The sequence below is a fragment of the Camelus ferus genome, chromosome 2 (assembly GCF_009834535.1).
Source record: "Camelus ferus isolate YT-003-E chromosome 2, BCGSAC_Cfer_1.0, whole genome shotgun sequence".
Taxonomy (NCBI): domain Eukaryota; kingdom Metazoa; phylum Chordata; class Mammalia; order Artiodactyla; family Camelidae; genus Camelus; species Camelus ferus.
The window spans coordinates 85,159,746-85,177,877 of record NC_045697.1 but is presented as its reverse complement, the minus strand read 5'-3'; the positions used below and the strand labels follow the sequence as shown (position 1 = coordinate 85,177,877).

Here is an 18,132-nt window from a genome sequence, read left to right as displayed (position 1 = left end):
GCCAACCCGCTCCCACAGGCAGCCCCGCCCTGTAGGAGCACAAGAAACCCTCCAGTCGGGACACATCTCTGTGTAAAGGACCTCGGCGTCCCAGGAGCTGGCCCTCTGGAGTGTGCTGCTCACCTGGCTGCATTTCTGTGGCCGACAGGTGGGCCCGTCAAGGGAGCACTGGGTCGTCTCTGAGAAGCCACTTCTGAGACAGTGCTTCTGACTTCTGAGATGGCTCAATTTCTACACCATCCGTCTTCCTGAGGTCAGAAATGGTCCTTTTAAAAAAAGGCAGGATCTCTGAAGCAGAAGGAGAATAGTGGTATTTTAAGTCTTAGAATAACATGAAAGCAATTTAAATTTTTTTTTTAACATTTTATAAGGAAAATTTCAAACTTACAGAAGTAGAGAGGCTAGGATAATAAATCTCCATGTACCCTCACCCAGGTTCACCCACTTTTTCTTTCCCCATTTATAACCTCCCCACTACCTCCAACCAGAAAGCTTGGGGTTTTTATGTGTAATATCAAAATAATATTTAATTCTAGGTTTAAGTATAATTATATTACAGAATTTGTTCACTTGCATGATGACAAAATTGAATCATGGACATCCTTTGATCAAAGACATTTTTTTCCTAGACAGTGCTGTTCAAAATATGGCTCAAAAACACAGTTCTGGCCCGCCAACTCTCTGCTTCTGGTCTGTGATAAGCACAGAAATTGTGAGGAAGTGTTAGAACTTTTACAGCGTTTTGACATTGCTGCCCCTGTAAGTGCACGATCGTGGTTTTAGTAATTCACTTAAAATATATTTTACAAAAGTCTCAGTCAGCAGTACGCTGGGAAAAACACAACCTGTCGCTGCAGACAGTTGGAGAAGCCACCTTGTGTGCAGTGCTTCTGCGCTTTTGCCACTCAGGGTGCATCTGGCAACATCCGGAGGTACTTTGAGTAGTCCCAACTTGGGTGGGGGTGCTCTTGACTTCTAGTGGGTGCACAGGGCAGCACCCCAAAACAAAGAATAACTTGTTCCTAAATATCAGGAATGCTGAGGCTGAGAAGCCCTGCTCCACCGCGGTGGAGCTCTGTGCCTTGTCGGGGAAGGTTTGGCAGATGGGTCTTGCCAGGGTTCAGGCTGGAGGGAGGCTGACTGCAGATGATCTTTCCTTTCACTTAAGGCGCCATATTCCACTTTGGAAATTAGTGAGACATTTTGCAGATGGAAAAAATTGAGGGTTAAATGACATTGCCTGAAATCCTTTAAAAGTATAATGCAGCCTTTTTAGTTACAAGTTGCCCATTTCACCTCTGCCTGTTTGTAGTACATCCAACAGGAGAAAGTCAGCCACTGCTGTAGCAGGTGAGAAAATGGGAAACTCAAAACTTACAAAATTTTTGTTTATTTAGAAATTTCACAGTGGAGAGATTTATAACTTAAGAAAATGGAATCCATGCATTTAAGAAATTCATGATTCATACTTAAGAAATTAATGAACCTCTGCTTCATGAGGTTTTTAAGATTTTCTTTTAAATTTAGAAATAGGAAATGATCACCTGGCAAAAGCTATAGGCTAAATATTAATAGCTATAAAATGCCTGGATCTAGAAAAAATAATCAAATGAAATTAATTTGTAACAAAAAATAACTTTTAATTCTAACACAATTTTGTATGTGTAAGAGAGAGAGAGAACTTATTTCTATATCTGTGTCCTCTTTAGTGAGTTTCTTCTCTCAGATTGTGTTTGATATCCCAGTTGTTCACATGGAAGTTATTTCATTAACAGCACAGACACTCTGGCCTTGTTACAGCTTTGAGCAAGACAAGTTGAAGAAAGGTTTGTCCATCAAGTATATTCATGTAAGATGTAATAACCGAGGCGCCACTGTTTCACTCACAAGTTGAACACAAGCAGACTGTGTATGTGTATTCAGAGTGCCGCAGGCTCAATCAGTCCTCACCATACACACTGGTTTGCCTGTGTGCTTTTAATCGCTTACTAATCTTCCTTTCTTAATTGTATTGGGGTCAGGCTACCAGTGCCATGAAAGACGTTATTAACCATCATCCATGACTTCCTGACACCATTTACACTGACCTCTGACTACAGGGGAAACACACTCATTTGTTAAATTTTCTGTTTCTATTTGATTGTGGACTAACGTGAAAACAATCATAGAGAATCTTCTTGGTATGTGTTTACATCATGTAGCTAATCTGCCCATGGTCCATCTTTGTCTTTGGTGGTCTATGTAGTGGGGAGCCTGCTCCTTCACCTCCTGGCAAGCAGTTCTCTCTTTTTTTTAAATATCCGCCCTTAAAGCAGTTCTTAACTAAACTACCAGGCTTCCAATGAATTTCTGTTTCAAAGAACTTCAACATTCAGATCCTTCCAAGATTTATAAACACTGTGACTTTTTTTTCTACCAAGCCCTCTCAAATGATGTTGAAATTCATTAATTCAGTTTATATTGGCAAAAAATATAACATATGAAGTTTCTGTTCTTTTAATAGCACAAAAATACGACTGTTTATTAGCTACATCACAAGATGCAGTGCATAGAGCTCTATAAATCTTACCTTCTGAAAGAGTTCTGCCAAATACCGTTTGATTAAAGCTTGACTGTTGATGAATTCTGCCTTTGACAGATGAGGCAGTGTAGCTGACAAGCAGATCGGCTCCATGTCGTAATGATTCCCCAGTTATGATGACAAAGGACAGGCTCTTTGTCAGTTAGACTGTATAATCATTCAGAAACAGAATTAATCAAGGACCTAATCATTTTGTCTCTAGTTAAATCCAGCTAATGAGTTAAAATGTGTCATTTATACTACGCATTCCACTCTGAAACAGTGTTTTAAGCAATTTCCATAATCCTTCACTGAATCAGATTTTGTGCCCCGATTAAAGACTTCATAATGGAGGGAAAGACAGAGGAAGAGAAGTAATGAGGTTAAGATGTGATTCAGTTTAACGATGATCGTGTTTGCGTTCTTTGTAGGGGAGAGCGGTGGGGCCTTTGAAAGTCCAACAGTGTCCAAACACGCTCACACACTGCAGCCCGCCAGCCTGTGGACTGTCTTCCAGTGTGTTCTTGGGGGGGTAGTAGGTGGCTCAGCCTCAACCCCGCTGCCTCACCTGACAGAAGTTAAAGTCTGCTGTGGCTTCCTAAGCGCCCTCTGTCACATGGTCCCTTGCCGTATCAACCACTAATTCCCTGACCACCATCATCCTCAGTGAACCTTATGGCCAGAGTAGGCAGTGGAGATTAGAAATTGAAGTTCTCTTGCACCCTTGCACACAAGCATGGATTCTTCTGGACCATGAGGTTAGGGCTAAGTTTACTCAGGAATGTTCTAGAGGCAGCAAAGATTTTTTCAGTTTTCAGAGACAGGAACAGGTGCACGTGTCTTTGTGGAAGGATGCTCTGCACCACCCAGCTGACTCCTTATGCCCGACTGTGCTTACCATGAGAAGGGCGATCTTTCTTTAACATGGCTAAATAGGAGTAATGGAAGAAATCAGTAAGCAAGGGGCATGAGAGATTCCTTTCTGAGGAAAAAAAATGCATTTATTTCTTCCTGTTTCAGTTCATTTGAAGTTCTTCCATTTGAAATGAGTGACCTGTGACGTCTTGGCTCTCTCTCCGGTATAAAAGCTGTTTACCGGAGCAGAATGGTTGTAGGGTCCTTTGTGAGCTTCTCTTGGGAGAAAAGCCCCAGGGAATCCCTGGCTGCAAATGGTTCTTGGTAGAGAAGAGGGAGTCCAGGCAAATACAGAACTACTTAATCAAATGGGTCCCTCTTCCAGTTGTGATTCTCAGGCTTTCTGAAGTGAAGGAGCCTTTCTAATTTTATAAATTTCACCCCCCACTTTCTTACCAACACACACATATAAACACATGATGGCTTTTAGTGTTTTGTAGGAGAAAGTACATGGAAGTAATATAATTCAGTGACATTTATAAATGAATATATTAAATTAATCACCGATAGTATCTGTGAACATTTGAAAAATATCAATATGTGAGTGAGTGAATGTGTGTGTGTAAGACATTATTCATTCAGTCTGAGCCAATGCATGATACAGATGTGGGCTTTTCAACCTCTGGTGATAATTGCAGAGCCCCGTGCCCCACCGGCATCTCTGGAGACTGTCTGGGAACCTCTAGGTCTCCACAGGGCCATCTCTAGGATGCTGACCTAGACGGTACCTCCTGAGAGGAAACCGAGGAATGAGTGAGAGGGATGTTCTTAACCAGAGATGCTCAGATCTTGCTTTTCACTGCCTCCTCTTCCCTGAAACTTCCTCTCACTCTCTTAAGATGTTCTGTCTTAGATTGTTCTCTGCCTGACATTTACCTGCCACTGGCAGCTGCCACAGCGATGTGCCTCTCACTTCTTTACAAGATCTGGTTTTAAAGATAAATTGCAGAGAGAAGAGCTTTCTTTTTTTTCCCCTTCTCATTATACATCTTATTGATATATTTTATATGTTTTTAAAATTTAAGTTTAAGTAAAATTTTTTGATATAATAAAAGCCTAATACACAGTCCCAGGAATTCCCAGAAAATATCTGATCTAAATACTTAGAACTACATTTTCCTTTTCAAGTTTTTTTTTTAATGAGGCAATATTTGAAGAAACAATACATCCTAAAAATAATGCAGCATGTGAAAAGAGATTATGTTTATTCAGATTGGAAGGGAAAAGTTATAAACATCATATTTCTTAGACTGCCAAGAAAATGCAGTTACTTTTTTTCTGTTAACTGTGAACAGCCAATTAAAATAATTTTTCATGTCTTGAAAATAATATGTACAGTTGCTTCTGTTTCTGGCAATATGGTAGACTCCATATCCTAGAAAAGAGACCTTGTACACCTGTCAATGGTAAAATAAAGCAAACAGCAAAGATCTGAATGCGTTTAAAAAAAAAAAAAAGTAACAGTAGTCTACAGGAGCCATTGAAAAAAGCTGGAGCTTGACTCCAGAGTGAGGAAGTCAAGTTGAGGATACAGCACCTTGTAGGGTGTTTGCTGGTTTCCATAAACTCAGGACTTGATTTTTAATGGTGAGGGGAAAGGAGACAAGCTCCGGGCTCAAGTTATACGGTGAGATGGAGCCACATCCTGCCATAGTTCTGGGACCCCAGAAAGGCTATACTCAAAATGAAATCAGAGAATAGTCCACTTTTGGCAAGCAGAGATGCTCAGGACATTTGACTGTCTTGGAGTAATTGCTGGGTAGAGAAAGAGTTATACTTAGAGTTTGTAACCACAATCCTTCCTTCAAGTGTGTTTGGAGTTCAGACTTAAAATGCTTGCCTGACCAGAAAACCCTCAGGCAAGAAATAAACTTTAAATAGTCTTTGATTGATAGCATCCCAGAGTGCCTGGCAGAGGCAAACACAAATGCTGTCTGGAGGGACTTACCCTCAACCCGGGGGTCACAGGATTTTAACAGATAAAGACCACCAAACAGGAGCTCGTGATTTCAAATTCCAGAAATACACAAGGAAATGAGAGGCATGCGCAGCAGACAGGAGAAACCACAAACAGGAGAACTAGACTTCCAAAGCACAGAGATAATGATTTATCAGATAAAGAAAGTGATATAAATGCCTAGAATATTTTTAAATGTGCAAAAGCAGCGTGAATAAAAAGTAAGACTTTATCAAAAATTAAGCATAATTGAAAAGAGCCACATAGAAAGTTCTAGAAATTAGAAATACAATAATGGAAATTAAAAACTCAAATGTTCCTATTAGGTAGCAAGTTATTCATATCTGAAGAGAACTGATCAACTGATTCTAAAGAAATTACATACAGTGCAATACAAATAGATGGAAATGAGAAAGAAAGGTTAAGAGACATGAAAAATAGAAAAAGTCTATTATACATCTAGTTGGGATTGTAGACTTTGATTCAACAACAAATGAGAAACAGTTATTTTCTATCAAATAAAAACAGAATTTACTATTAGCAGATCCTTAAAAGGTCAAGTATTTTAAAAAGCATGAAAATTAAAGAAATTGTTGAAGTCTGTAAAGCTAAACCACACTGACTGTATAAAATACTGAGTCCATACTGGGCATGAGAAATCAAGATACAAATAAAATACTGCTACACATCACATGTAAGACAGGAGCATTCTACAGGACATGTTAATCAGAAAGAGGGAAAACAAACTTTAAATTGTGTCAGATGTACATGGTAAAAAAAATCCTAAGGAAAACCACTGAAAGGATAGAAGTAGACTTCCTAACTTCTATAATAATATGAGGCGAAAGGATCAATCCAAAACATGCAAGAAAATACAGGGGAAAAAAATCTTAGAAAACAAGCAAGATAAAAGAATGCACACAATAAAATGTTAGAAATATATTCAAACATGTTATCAATTAATAACATATTAATAAATAGATGTATCAATTGCATTATATATTTATTATAATGGTGATTCTATTCTATTATAACAATATAATTATTAAATGATAATAAATATTAAAAACTAAAGTGCAGTATCTTAAAAATAGTGATATAAGTTTGGTTTAAAAAATTCAGTTGTATATTTGTTTACAAGAGATGCTCGTCATACCTAAGGATATAGACGGTTTGAAAGTGAAAGAGGGGTCATACCAGGCAAATACTAATTTTATTTTATTTATTTCACTTATTTTATTTTTAACAGATATAATTGACATATAACATTGTATAAGTTGAAGGTTTGCAAAGCATTGATTTGACACATTTATATATCGCAGTATGATTACCACTGGAGTGTTAGCTAACACCACACCTCCATCAGGTCATATAACTATCATTCTTTTTTGTGGTGAGAACATTTAGGATCTAGTCTTAGCAACTATTCAGTATACACTACAGTATTGTTAGTGATAATCACAAAGCTGTGCATTAGATCTTCAGGACTTACTCATCATCCAATTGTGAATTTGTACCCTTTGACCAACATCTCACCAAGTTCCTCACCCCACAGCAAATACTCACTTTAAAAAGCTTTTATTGCTGCATTAGTACCAAATTAATTTTAAGGTAAAATGGATTATTACAGATAAAGTAGGTCACTTCAAATTGATAAAAGGACCTGTTTGCCAGGAGAATAATAATTGCAAACTTACATATTCACTGTGTACCTAATGAGACTCTCAAAATTTGTAAAATACAGTGATAGAATTATAACAATATGCTAGATATTGGCATGTAAAACTTTATTCACTTCGTAGAGGTGTTTGGCCATTCCCAGAAAAGTTGACGATGCAATTCCACTTCTACATATAAATATCGTAGGGAATTATGCTCATCTGTGTTCAAGTCTACATGTAAAGGAATGTTTAGAACAACATTATTTGTAAGAGTGAAAAACAGGGAAAAATGTGGCTATCCATCCCTGGAGGATATATGTAAGCAAATTGTGGTGTGGCCATTGAACATAAAACTGCCCTCACTGAGAATGAGTCAGCAGGAGCTGCAGGGGTTCACAGAGTGGGAGTGGGGACAGGGGGCGCATGTTGAGCAGAAATAAGTACTGAGTTTCAAAAGAACTGACAATACATTCAGTATGTTACTACCTACATAATTTTAAAAGGCAAAATAACACTATGTCTTGCATAGAGATCCATCCATTTCTTACAGTAAAAATGTAGAGAAAGCCAGGGAGTGATAAGCCCTGTGTCCAGAGACTGGTCATCTCCGGGGGGGGGAGGGTGGGGCTGCAGTCGGGACATGGTGGGGCCATCGAGAGGGACACCTGGGCTGGTCATGTCCCGTTTCTCAAGCTAGCCAGTGAGTACGGGTAAGTCTGTCTGATTATTTACATACCGTTTAGTAAGTCTGGAAATTTTTATAATAGTCTTTTAAATACTAAGGAGAATGTATAAACGAAACTTGTCCATATAACATGAAATTTAAAGCATATACCTACTACCTCAATCAAAAAAAAGTGTCTATAACATATTTTTGAAGCTGTACTTGAAAAAAAAATCTCATTGCAATTTTACTTTGAACAGATCTTTTTATCAGTGCACTATTTAGTAAGTGGCCAGCTGTTTTACTGGAAAAATATTAATTAATTTAGTCTGTAATTCATTCCAAGCTAAAAAGATGGTGATGTAAGTTCCTGATATCAAAGATGGCTAAGGAATTTGGACAGTTTTTCCTTTTCCTATGGAGATAATTTCTTTTCCTTGAGAGTCTGTGACCAACAATAAAAAATGCCTCATTTTAAAAAGTAATTTAGATTTTATAAAAGAACAGCCTACCTAGGAAAAAAAGATTGGATAATGGAAATGAAAATACTTATATTGCATTTGGGCTCTAACTTCTTAAACTTACCACCAAAATCTGTTGAAAATTTGGTTCTGAAGTTTTCGTTCCCAGGAATCCTGTTGAGACAGGAAACAGTTTGCATCACCTAGACCAGGGTTCCCACACTGTCTTGCTCCAAGACACCCTCACGACATCGGAGACTAAAAGCAGACCTAACCGTTCAGTTCAGTAAGTAGTCAGATCACGGCGATCAGAATCTCACTTGGCACACACAGGACGCAGCGAAAGACACGCAGTGCCGCCTGTTGTTGGAACTGTGAACTCCCTAGTGGTTTTAAGACTGTCCAACAGATTTTGAGTATTGCTGTTTTCCCCTGGGAATTTCAGGTAATTCCTGGTACCCCTGTGACTGTACTATGGCTCCTTGCAGAACTAGGTAAAACACCCTCCCACATACAGAATTCACTCGAATTCATGGTGGTTTCTTTTCACTGCCGGCAGGAGAAGCCGTACAAGTGCTCAGAGTGCAGCAAGGCCTTCAGCCAGAAGCGAGGCCTGGATGAGCACAAGAGGACGCATACCGGGGAGAAGCCTTTCCAGTGTGATGTGAGTTCAGCTGCTCTTTTCTTTCCCTAGTGTCCTCCGGGAACCGCCAGTAACAGGAGATGTGTGTTTGTGTGCGTGTGTGTCTGTGCATCCACGTGTACATGTAGGGTGTGTGTGTAGCTGTGCATCTATGTGTGCATGTGTGAGTGCGTGTGTGTGTGTGTGCGTGTGCATGCTGGTGTCTATTAATGTCTTGTGCGCTTTATGCCCTTTGATTGCATAATCCATGTAACCACGTTGTAGCAATGTTTTTTATCCTGGTTTACTGGCAGCAGACAAATTTTTCTTTAAGACGTGCTTGTACCCTGTTTTATTGCAGTTGAGTTGTTCTTCCCAGGTATAAATGCATGGTGATTCAAGGCAGCTTTCATGTGTCTGTCCAAGTCTTTGACAGGTTAATGATAGTTAAACCAGAGATTTAACTGGTCATAGATATCATTTATTTTGTTAAAGCCAAATAATGAATTCTAAAACATGCATGAACTCCTTGGTTTAAAAAGCACGACTAGTAATTGTCTAGATTTTCTGCTTATGACATTTGAATTGAAAAGAAATTATCGACATAGTTGTTCACGTTTATTTATGAAAGGACAAAAATACTACCATTGTCAGTAAAATTAATTGGATCATTGATGGCTTTAGAGAAAAGTGGTTTATCAGTGAACAGTGTCACCATTCTCCTGTGTGAGATTGCCAGTTGACAGAAAATGGGCAGAGGTGTTAGGAAAAACACTTGGCTTCTTTCTAAAATAAAAACAGTTTTTAAAAAGTATTAATGTAGCTCAATGTAAGAAGAAACATTGAAGTTGTAATGTGTGAGATTGCACAGCACACAGTTCTCTTTGAATGCTGAGGGAAACTCGAGTACTCAGCCCCACTGGCATTTCCCAGAGGATAAAGGATGGAGTAAGCAGTACATATAAAAGGAAACTCACCATCATGAAATGTTTTCCTTGTCTTTCCAGGAAGCTTTGGTGGTAAGGTTAAGGCAACAATGTACTCCCAGTGGGTCTACTCATAAAAATACCTTTATCAACAGAGAACTTCTTTATGGAAAGAACTACTTGTAGAGTAAGAAATGTACACATGTAGAGCTCTATCCTGGATGGAGGTACAGCCCAGATTAATAATTTGATGGATTGATAATTTAATCCATTGGCACTTTTATTGGAAGTGTTTCCTAGAAGCAAAACTTACTTGGATTATTTAATTGCACAACATAAATAAGTGACGGGAGACAGATAGAAATTAAATATTAACTGTGTGTGGACATTGTCCTACCATCCTCTCCTCCCAGCTTTTATTTGTGCTGGATATGTTTGTTGATTACTATCCTTAGATGAACTGGGTCATGATGTTATTTTCTTTAAATTGTATGACAGGCATGATTTTTCTACTTCTATCCCACTTACTTCTATCATATGTTTAAAAAACTCAGCCTTTATTTGCAGTCTATACTGGTCTACTGAGTAAAGATCCAAGTCTAATGCTTCCAAAACTTCCCAAAAATGCAGCCTGCTCAGCTGAAAACTGTCTGTTCCAAAGTCTTGTCCTCCTGACCTACTCATTCCAGATAAAAGTCGTCCTTTCTCACCCCAACTCCAGTCTCCTTCCTAAATGGTTCTCAAATCCATCACTCCCTCTTGGTTTCCATTCCCACCAACAGTGCACACATAGCCTGGACCCTCACCTCACTGTTTCTTATTACACTCAGTCTCCAATATATGTGCTCTCTACCCTGCCAGGGTGATTTTTTTTAAAAATTGAAATGAAATTCATGTAACATAAAATTACCCATTTTAAACTGAACAATTCAGTAGCCTTTAGTACATTAACAGTGTTGTCCAGCCATCATCTCTGATTCCAAAAACACTGCTATCATCCCAGAATAAAGTTCCATACCCATTAAACTGGTATTCCTCACTCTCCCCGGCAAGCACCGATCTGCTTTCATTTCTACAGATTTACCTATTCTGGATCTTTCCTATAAATGAATCACACCATAGGTGACATTTTGTGACCGGCTTCTGTCACTTGGCATGTTTTCAAGGATAATCTGCATTGTAGCTTATGTATTAGTACATCAATCCTTTTTATGGCTGGGCGATATCACCCAGTAACCCTGCACCCTCGTTGCTTCTATAAATTTTCAAACCTATCACCTTCTCTAAGTTTCCACTGCCACCTTCACTTCTCTTTTTCTCTCACCCCCGACATCCAGTGTGGTAGCAAATCAGAATCGTTCTATAAATAAGCTGAGAATCGGAACACTTCTTACACCTCCACAGCCACCGGCCTAGTCTCCTGGAATAATGCAATAGCTTAGTAATTGATCTCTCTCTTTCTGTCTTTGACCCTGACAATCTGTCCCAAACTTGCCACCCACCGTGATCCACTGTCTAGAACCTGAGTCAGCTTATATGTATGTGTGTGGCTTGTATATGGATTATATTAGTCTCATTTGCTCAAACCATTGACGACTATTTCATTTAGAGTGAAAACCATAGTTTCAGCACAATCCGCACATGAGCTGCACCCACCCTCCTGCCTGCCCCACGCTGACTTCACCACCACCTCACGCCGGCCACACGGCTCCTCACTGTTCTTTCAGACACCCCAAGTGCACTCCTGGGAACAGGTCTTCGTATTGGTGTTTCCAGCCTGGAACGCCCTGCTCAGGGATCTCTATGATCTGTTCCTGTGCTGCTTTCAGGTCTCGGCTCAAATTCCTTCCCCTCTTATTTCCACTACTTCCTTAACCCTCACCCCGTAGTCGTCTTCTCCTTCATGGCGCTTACATCCACCTGAAATACTACATATTGCTTTGTGTAGCTGTTTACCATGTTCTGTAAGTTTCATGACAACAGAGGTTCCCATTATTGCTTATTGCTATGTTTCCGGCCCCAGAATACTGCCTAGCATATAAGAAGCATTCAAGGAATATTTTTAAAAGAATGAATAAATGAATTAAGCGCCACTGTCTGAGTTTATGTACAAATCATTTCTGGCTTGGAGTGGAACAGTAGTTGGCCTCCCTGACTCCAGTTTGGTCCTCTCTAGCTTGCTGAATAAATTAGACATTAGCTTCCATCTCTTCTTCAATTCCTACCACTGGCAGAATATACATGCTTCCAGTTTCTAATTATAATTACCAGGATCTGCAGGATTTGGCTCCAGCCTTCGAACTTCCTGTTCAAGCGATTCTTCTAATGAGGTCTTGTCTTCAGCCTAGTGAGCTGTTTTCACTCCCCACCTGAGTCTTGCTCTTCACTGCTCTGAACCTTCGGTCGCTGTCTTCCCTCTCCCTGGAATGCCGTTCCCCGAGGATGTGATAACCCCTGTGCATCCAGGAAGAGCTCATTGCACCCTCCTCTGTGCCTCTCTCTGCATTATGTCCATGATGTTACAAGTATTGCCCTGAAGACTGTGGACTCCCCAGGGGCCGGGCAGAATGCTCTTTGTCACCATGTCCCTTACTGAAGAGGTAGACACACTGTCTGTGATAAATATTTGTTAACTGAAGATGTTTGCATTGAATTCTACATTATCTCTCAAGTACTTTCTGTTAAATATGTTGTTTCACTTTATTTCAAAACAAAATCACTTTACCTCCCGTCTAGGGAAAGAACAAAATATTTTCCCATTTTTGGCATGTAAATTAATACTAAGTTGGAGTAAGTTGAAGGCTTGTGTAAGAATCACGGGTGGGAAGAAAGAAAAGGAAGCATTCCTGATACTATTTAGAACTCCTTGCTCTCCCTTGTTTTTAAAATGACTGTAAACGTCCTTACATTTGACTGATTTATGCAGAGCATCAATTTGAAGTCCCTTAATGACTGCATTTAAGCTTATGAAAACATAGCTTTTAATGTCTAGGTAGTCATTTTCACAACCGTGACATCAGCTACCCTCTGCTGACATTTAATCCTCTACTCTGGCCCTTGTTCAACAATCTGTTGGATTGTTCCCCTCCCGTCTCCGATTGGAGCTGCTAGAACTCCTTAATTCTGAGCCATCAGCAATGACTTCAGCCTCTTGCTCAGTTCCTTTCCATTTGTCCAGTAACTCCCCATGGTGACTGTGTAAACGGACTTGCACTCTGTCTCCCCCACAACACGCTGGTGAGCTGAACTGTCTGAGAACCTCCTTTATTTTTTCAGAGATTTTTACTTCCTAAAAATGGTGTCAGCCAGGCAAATGGGAAAAAGTGTAGCCGGCTCCCATATCTCTGTTTGAAGTTGGAGCCTTTGATAATTGTTGGCCCTTTGAGGTTGGCATAGACTCTGAACCCAGACTGTCTGGCTCTAAATCCTGGAAACCACTTCCTAGTTCTGTGACCCTGGGCCGCCTGCTTGAGACGGAAGTGTATGTGTCAATTTCCTTCTGTAAAATGGGGATAGTCACGCTGGTATCTACCTAAAAGGGTGGTGGTGAGGATGGAACAAGCTAATGTTTAGAAGAGTGGTTGGCGGCACACAGTGAAAGCTGATGTCAGTGCTTAATAACCTAGTCCTGGTGCCAGACACTGCAATGAAACAGTTGTACAGGACGCCACGTCCCCTGTTTCAGAGAACTCACGTTCTGGTGGAATAAAATAAATTAAATTAAACAAATAAACCTGAGTAAATGTCTGACTGCTTGGGAAAGGAGAAAACGGGGAGTGGACTGTGAGAAAATAGGGAAGAATGAATGCCCTGAGCAAGTGACTCTACAAGGAGTCAGCCATGGGGGAAGGAGCATTCTGGGCTCAGGGAACTGAGCAAATCAAGGGCTGTGGGTGGGGAAGAGCATGGCGTGTTAGGGAAGAAAGAAGGCAAGTGGAGCTGAAGCCAGTGATTGGTGGGGTTGGGGGGCGTGCAAGCAAAGGCTGGAGAGCAAGCTGGTGGTCTCTCAACCACATTATGGAATTTACATTGAATCTAGCCTAGGCAGGTAGTGATTTTCACTCAGGTTGCAGCAGTGGAGACAGAGGCAATTAAATGTCTTCTAGAAACATGTACGGGGAAGGAGTGGTGATTGATTAAGTGAAGTGGCGATAAGGGAGACTTCGGATCGATGACTGCCCAATTTGCAGCAAGTGAGCAAGTGTCAGAAGGATGACACTATTTTTTTTTTTTTGAGAGTTAGATTTGGGAAACAAAGTCTTCTTTGTTGTTGTTGAACTATAGTTGACACACAATACCATGTAAGTTACAGGTGTACAATATAGTGATTCACAATTTTTAAAGGTTACATTCCATTTATAGTTATTATAGAATATTGGTCATATTCCCTGTGCTATACAATATATTCTTGTAGCTTAATTTGTACCTCTTATTTCCCTACCCCTAAATTGCTCCTGCCCCCTTCCCTCTCCCCACTGGTAACCACTGGTGTGTTCTCTGTATCTGTGAGTCTATTTCTTTTTTGTTATATTCACTAGCTTGTTGTACTTGTTAGATTCCAGCGCAGTTTTAGACTTACTAAGTTTGAGGTGCCAGTGAGCTGTCCAACAGGGCACTGAGATCCTCCACTGTGCAGTTCAGGGGAGATGACTGGATCAGAGACAGATATTTGCACGTGATCTCCATAAAAACCGTAACAAAAAGATCAGAGGAGAGAAAACGCCTGGTGAATGGAGAAGTGGGCTGAGGAACAGGCTCTGAGATCCCAACTTCAAGGTTAGGGTGGAGGAGGAGCCTGAACAGGAGAAAGGAGGGGGACGTGGCCAGAAAAGTAGAAAAACAAGGAGCGTTAAGTCATTCTGGAAAAAACTAAGTGCAGGGCGGGAGGAAGTGGTCAGGTATGTCAGACGATGCTGAAAATTCATGTAAAATGAGGGTTCACGGGGCCCCATCACATTTAGCCATGTGACCTAACCATGCTGGTGACCTGTCACAGCAGCTGAGAGAGTTAAGTCCCTCAAGGTAAAGTCTGATGGGGGCGCACTGAGGCCTGGATGGAAGATGAGGGTGTGGAACCTTCACTCGGCCAGCTATATTTTTTCATAGCAAAATAACATTTGCTTTCTAATGATAAAAGTTTCTTCTTTGTTGTTTCAGAAAAAAAAATAGGAAGTACAGAGGAAATAAAGACAGAAATAAAACGATCTCAAATTTCTCAACTGATGCCAGCTAATATTAATGTTAATCTCTTGATGTTTTCCTCAAACACTTACTTCTACAGATACAGTTATGCTCTTTATTTCAATATTGTAGATTAAATTATGCATTGATCTTTTTATTCTGTTTTCTTCTCTTTACATTGTCCCTTGCCTTTAAATATTTTTTGAAGTATTATCTTTTCTAACAGCTGAAAAGTATTTTCTCATCTGGTTATAGCAAAATGAATGTACTCATTAACTTTGGGCAAGTAAGTCATTTGCAGCACTTCACCTTTATGAATAATTCTGGGACGAACATCTCATGTAGACATTTTGACTAGGAGCACTTCAGACTGGTGGTACTCCTGTTTCTTTTAAAGGCTATGAAAATACGAATGCTAATAATCTCTGTCTCTCCAAGGCGCTTTTGAGGAAGGGCTACTGAGCACCATTACACATCCATCAGCGTTTTACACACTTAGGCACATTCTGATCCCCTTTTAAAATGTTTGGGGGTGGGTGTTATTTTGTTTAAAGTGTGTTTTTTTTTTTTAAATAGCATGTGCTTTCATTTTCCTGTTTACCCTAATTTCGGAGTCTTACATTTATTGAGTGTCTGCAGGATAACACCCATTTGCATAAATTGCCTCATTTCATCTTCGTATGTATTCTGGGAGGTACTTATCATTATGGTCCCTTTACAGGTGAGGGAACTAAAGCTAAAAAGCCTCATCTGTTCATTTATGCTTCCTTAGTAAGTGACAGACTCCAATTCAAACCCAGTAGGTTAATTCAACAAACACTTATTTAGTGCTTACTCTGTGGGGACCAACTGACCCCTTAGGACATACGAATGAATAAAACTTACAAAGATTCTCTGCCTTCGCGGGTGGCAGTGTAGTTGGGTTTTTAGGGAGGATCCTCTTACTAGCTGTGTCCTCTCCTGGCCTTCCTGGGTGGGTGCATGCAGAGGAGAGAGAGCGAGATCTGGGTGTCTCCCTGTCTGTAAGAGTGTTAATCCCAGCATGGGACTCCATCCTCTGACCTCATCTAACCCTAGTTATCTCCCAATGGCTCCGCCTCAGATACCATCACACTGAGGGGTAGAGCTTTAACTTATGAATTTTGAGCGTTCACAAGCATTCAGTCCATAGCAGACTCTAAACCTAGTTTTCTTTATATCACACTATGCTGCTGCCTATGGATGACTCAGAATACATTATTATTGGATTACTGCCTCTCCTTACCAAATTGCCAGCCTTGCCCTCCCGAGTTTCTTGTTGCTGTGGATGTAAAATCCCCCTCCTCTCGTAAAGAGAGAGAGAGAATTTTTTATTTGCCTTTATATTTTCACAAGCTTCCCCTCAGTCAGAACTTCAGCTTTTTTCCCAGTATTTTTACAAGCCTTTACCTCTCCCATCGTCGTCGTTATGCTTTTCATGGAATTTTCACATTATTTAAGTACGCCTTATTTTATAGTGGGTGTGCTTTTGAAGAATTTCATGTGAAGGGAATTTTTGTGAATAACACCAGACTTTGACTGAAAATTTGGTATTAAAAGAATTTCATTTTATTTTCTTGTATGACTGAAAATTCATGCCTTACGTCTTCCGTGTTAATTTAATATTTTAAATTATTGGGATGTTTAATGTCTGTTGAGCCAGGTGGCAATCTGGAGGAATTTACAGGAAGTGAATATGTTAAATGGCATATCTTTAAGTCAGAAAGAAAGAATTGGAACAGTGGGTAATAAACTTCCGGGTAGGATGCTCAAAGCAGTGCTAACCTTTTACTTCACAAATGGGACTGAATTGAAGAGATCGCTGGTAAGACGTGCCTTGTGCCCAAAACTGGAGGTGCCCCCTAGACCGTAAGGTATTTTGCTTACGAGGTTTAATGTGAAATTGTCAGTACGCCCCATTACGGGGAGAAAGCTGTTGTTCCTGGGGAGTTGTCTCTCCAGAGATGTTTAAATACAGTAGCTGGGGGAGGGAGGGCGGTTGGGATGCAGAGGACGCCCATTAAATGCAAACAACTCTTGGAAGTATAAATGTATTTTCTTTACTTCTTACTTTGGATGCTAGATTCCATTTCTCTCAAGAGCACTTTTTGTTCTTATGCCTGTCAGTACCTACTTGATAATAGGAATTTGCATAATGTATATTGTGTAAATGATAAATTGGTGTACCTCTGGATTTTTCAATATAATATGATTGGTGTCTTTGGGTCTTTTCTAGGTCTGTGACTTGGCTTTTAGCCTGAAGAAAATGCTGATCCGACACAAGATGACCCATAATCCCAATCGCCCGCTGGCCGAATGCCAGTTTTGCCATAAGAAGTTTACAAGGAATGACTACCTCAAGGTGCACATGGACAATATCCACGGCGAAGCTGACAGCTAGTGGTAGCTGCACAGGAATTAAGCCATTCAGAAGGGCTCCTGATATGAAACCCAGATTTCTCTCACCTGATTAGCATAGCAGAACTAGGCAAAAGTAATTCACTGGTCTCAGAGTTCTTATTTGCCGAACTTTAGAGTCTGTAGATAATATGCCAAAAAAAAAAAAAAACCCCCAAAAAACTACTTTTATCAAGAAACAGTACAAATGGAAAAAAAATAACTTTGTAGCCTTTCAAAAGACTACTGTGTTATGTCTTATAAAAATGGAAAAAGTTGCTATGGCTCTTCTTCTTGGCCATCTCTCTATAATGAAGTTTATTAACATACCCCTTATGAGGCTCCTTTATTTCGTTATCCCTGCGTGTGCTTGTGGGTATCTGCGTGTGTGTGCATCTGCGTGTGTGTGTGTTTGTACATGCTGGTTATTGCAACTGGTTATTACCAGTTTAGCCAGAAAGAAATGAAGATTTCCAAGCTATTTCATTGCAGATAAGGATAAGAGGCAAGAGTATTCAAAGTCTCTAATAGGGTAAAATCTGCTATTCTGTGAAACAGACCAAAAGTTGATCTTATTTAATAGCTCCCTATAACAGGTCAGTTTAAAATAAAGAGGTATTTAGGAACTAAAACATCTATTGAAATATTGCTTATTCCAGACAATTCTTAGGAAACATTTCCTCTCATCATACAGATATGGACATTCATGGTCTGGAATGCTTTTATAGGGTCTACACAAAAATATTAAATACACTTAAATATTTATCAAG

The 18,132-nt window shown here is 39.9% G+C and overlaps 1 protein-coding gene across 3 annotated transcripts in view; it reads left to right on the top strand.

The window, feature by feature from the left end:
* Nucleotides 1-17,696, top strand: part of PRDM5 (PR/SET domain 5) — a 158,065-nt gene extending 140,369 nt beyond the window's left edge. For all 3 annotated transcript variants that reach the window (XM_032462630.1, XM_032462637.1, XM_032462644.1), the window contains 2 exons: nucleotides 8,778-8,882; nucleotides 17,202-17,696. In XM_032462630.1, coding sequence (XP_032318521.1) covers nucleotides 8,778-8,882; nucleotides 17,202-17,366 — 270 coding nt within the window. In that variant the 3' untranslated portion in view covers nucleotides 17,367-17,696. The remainder of the gene's footprint in view (nucleotides 1-8,777; nucleotides 8,883-17,201) is intronic.
* Nucleotides 17,697-18,132: the final 436 nt, after the last annotated feature.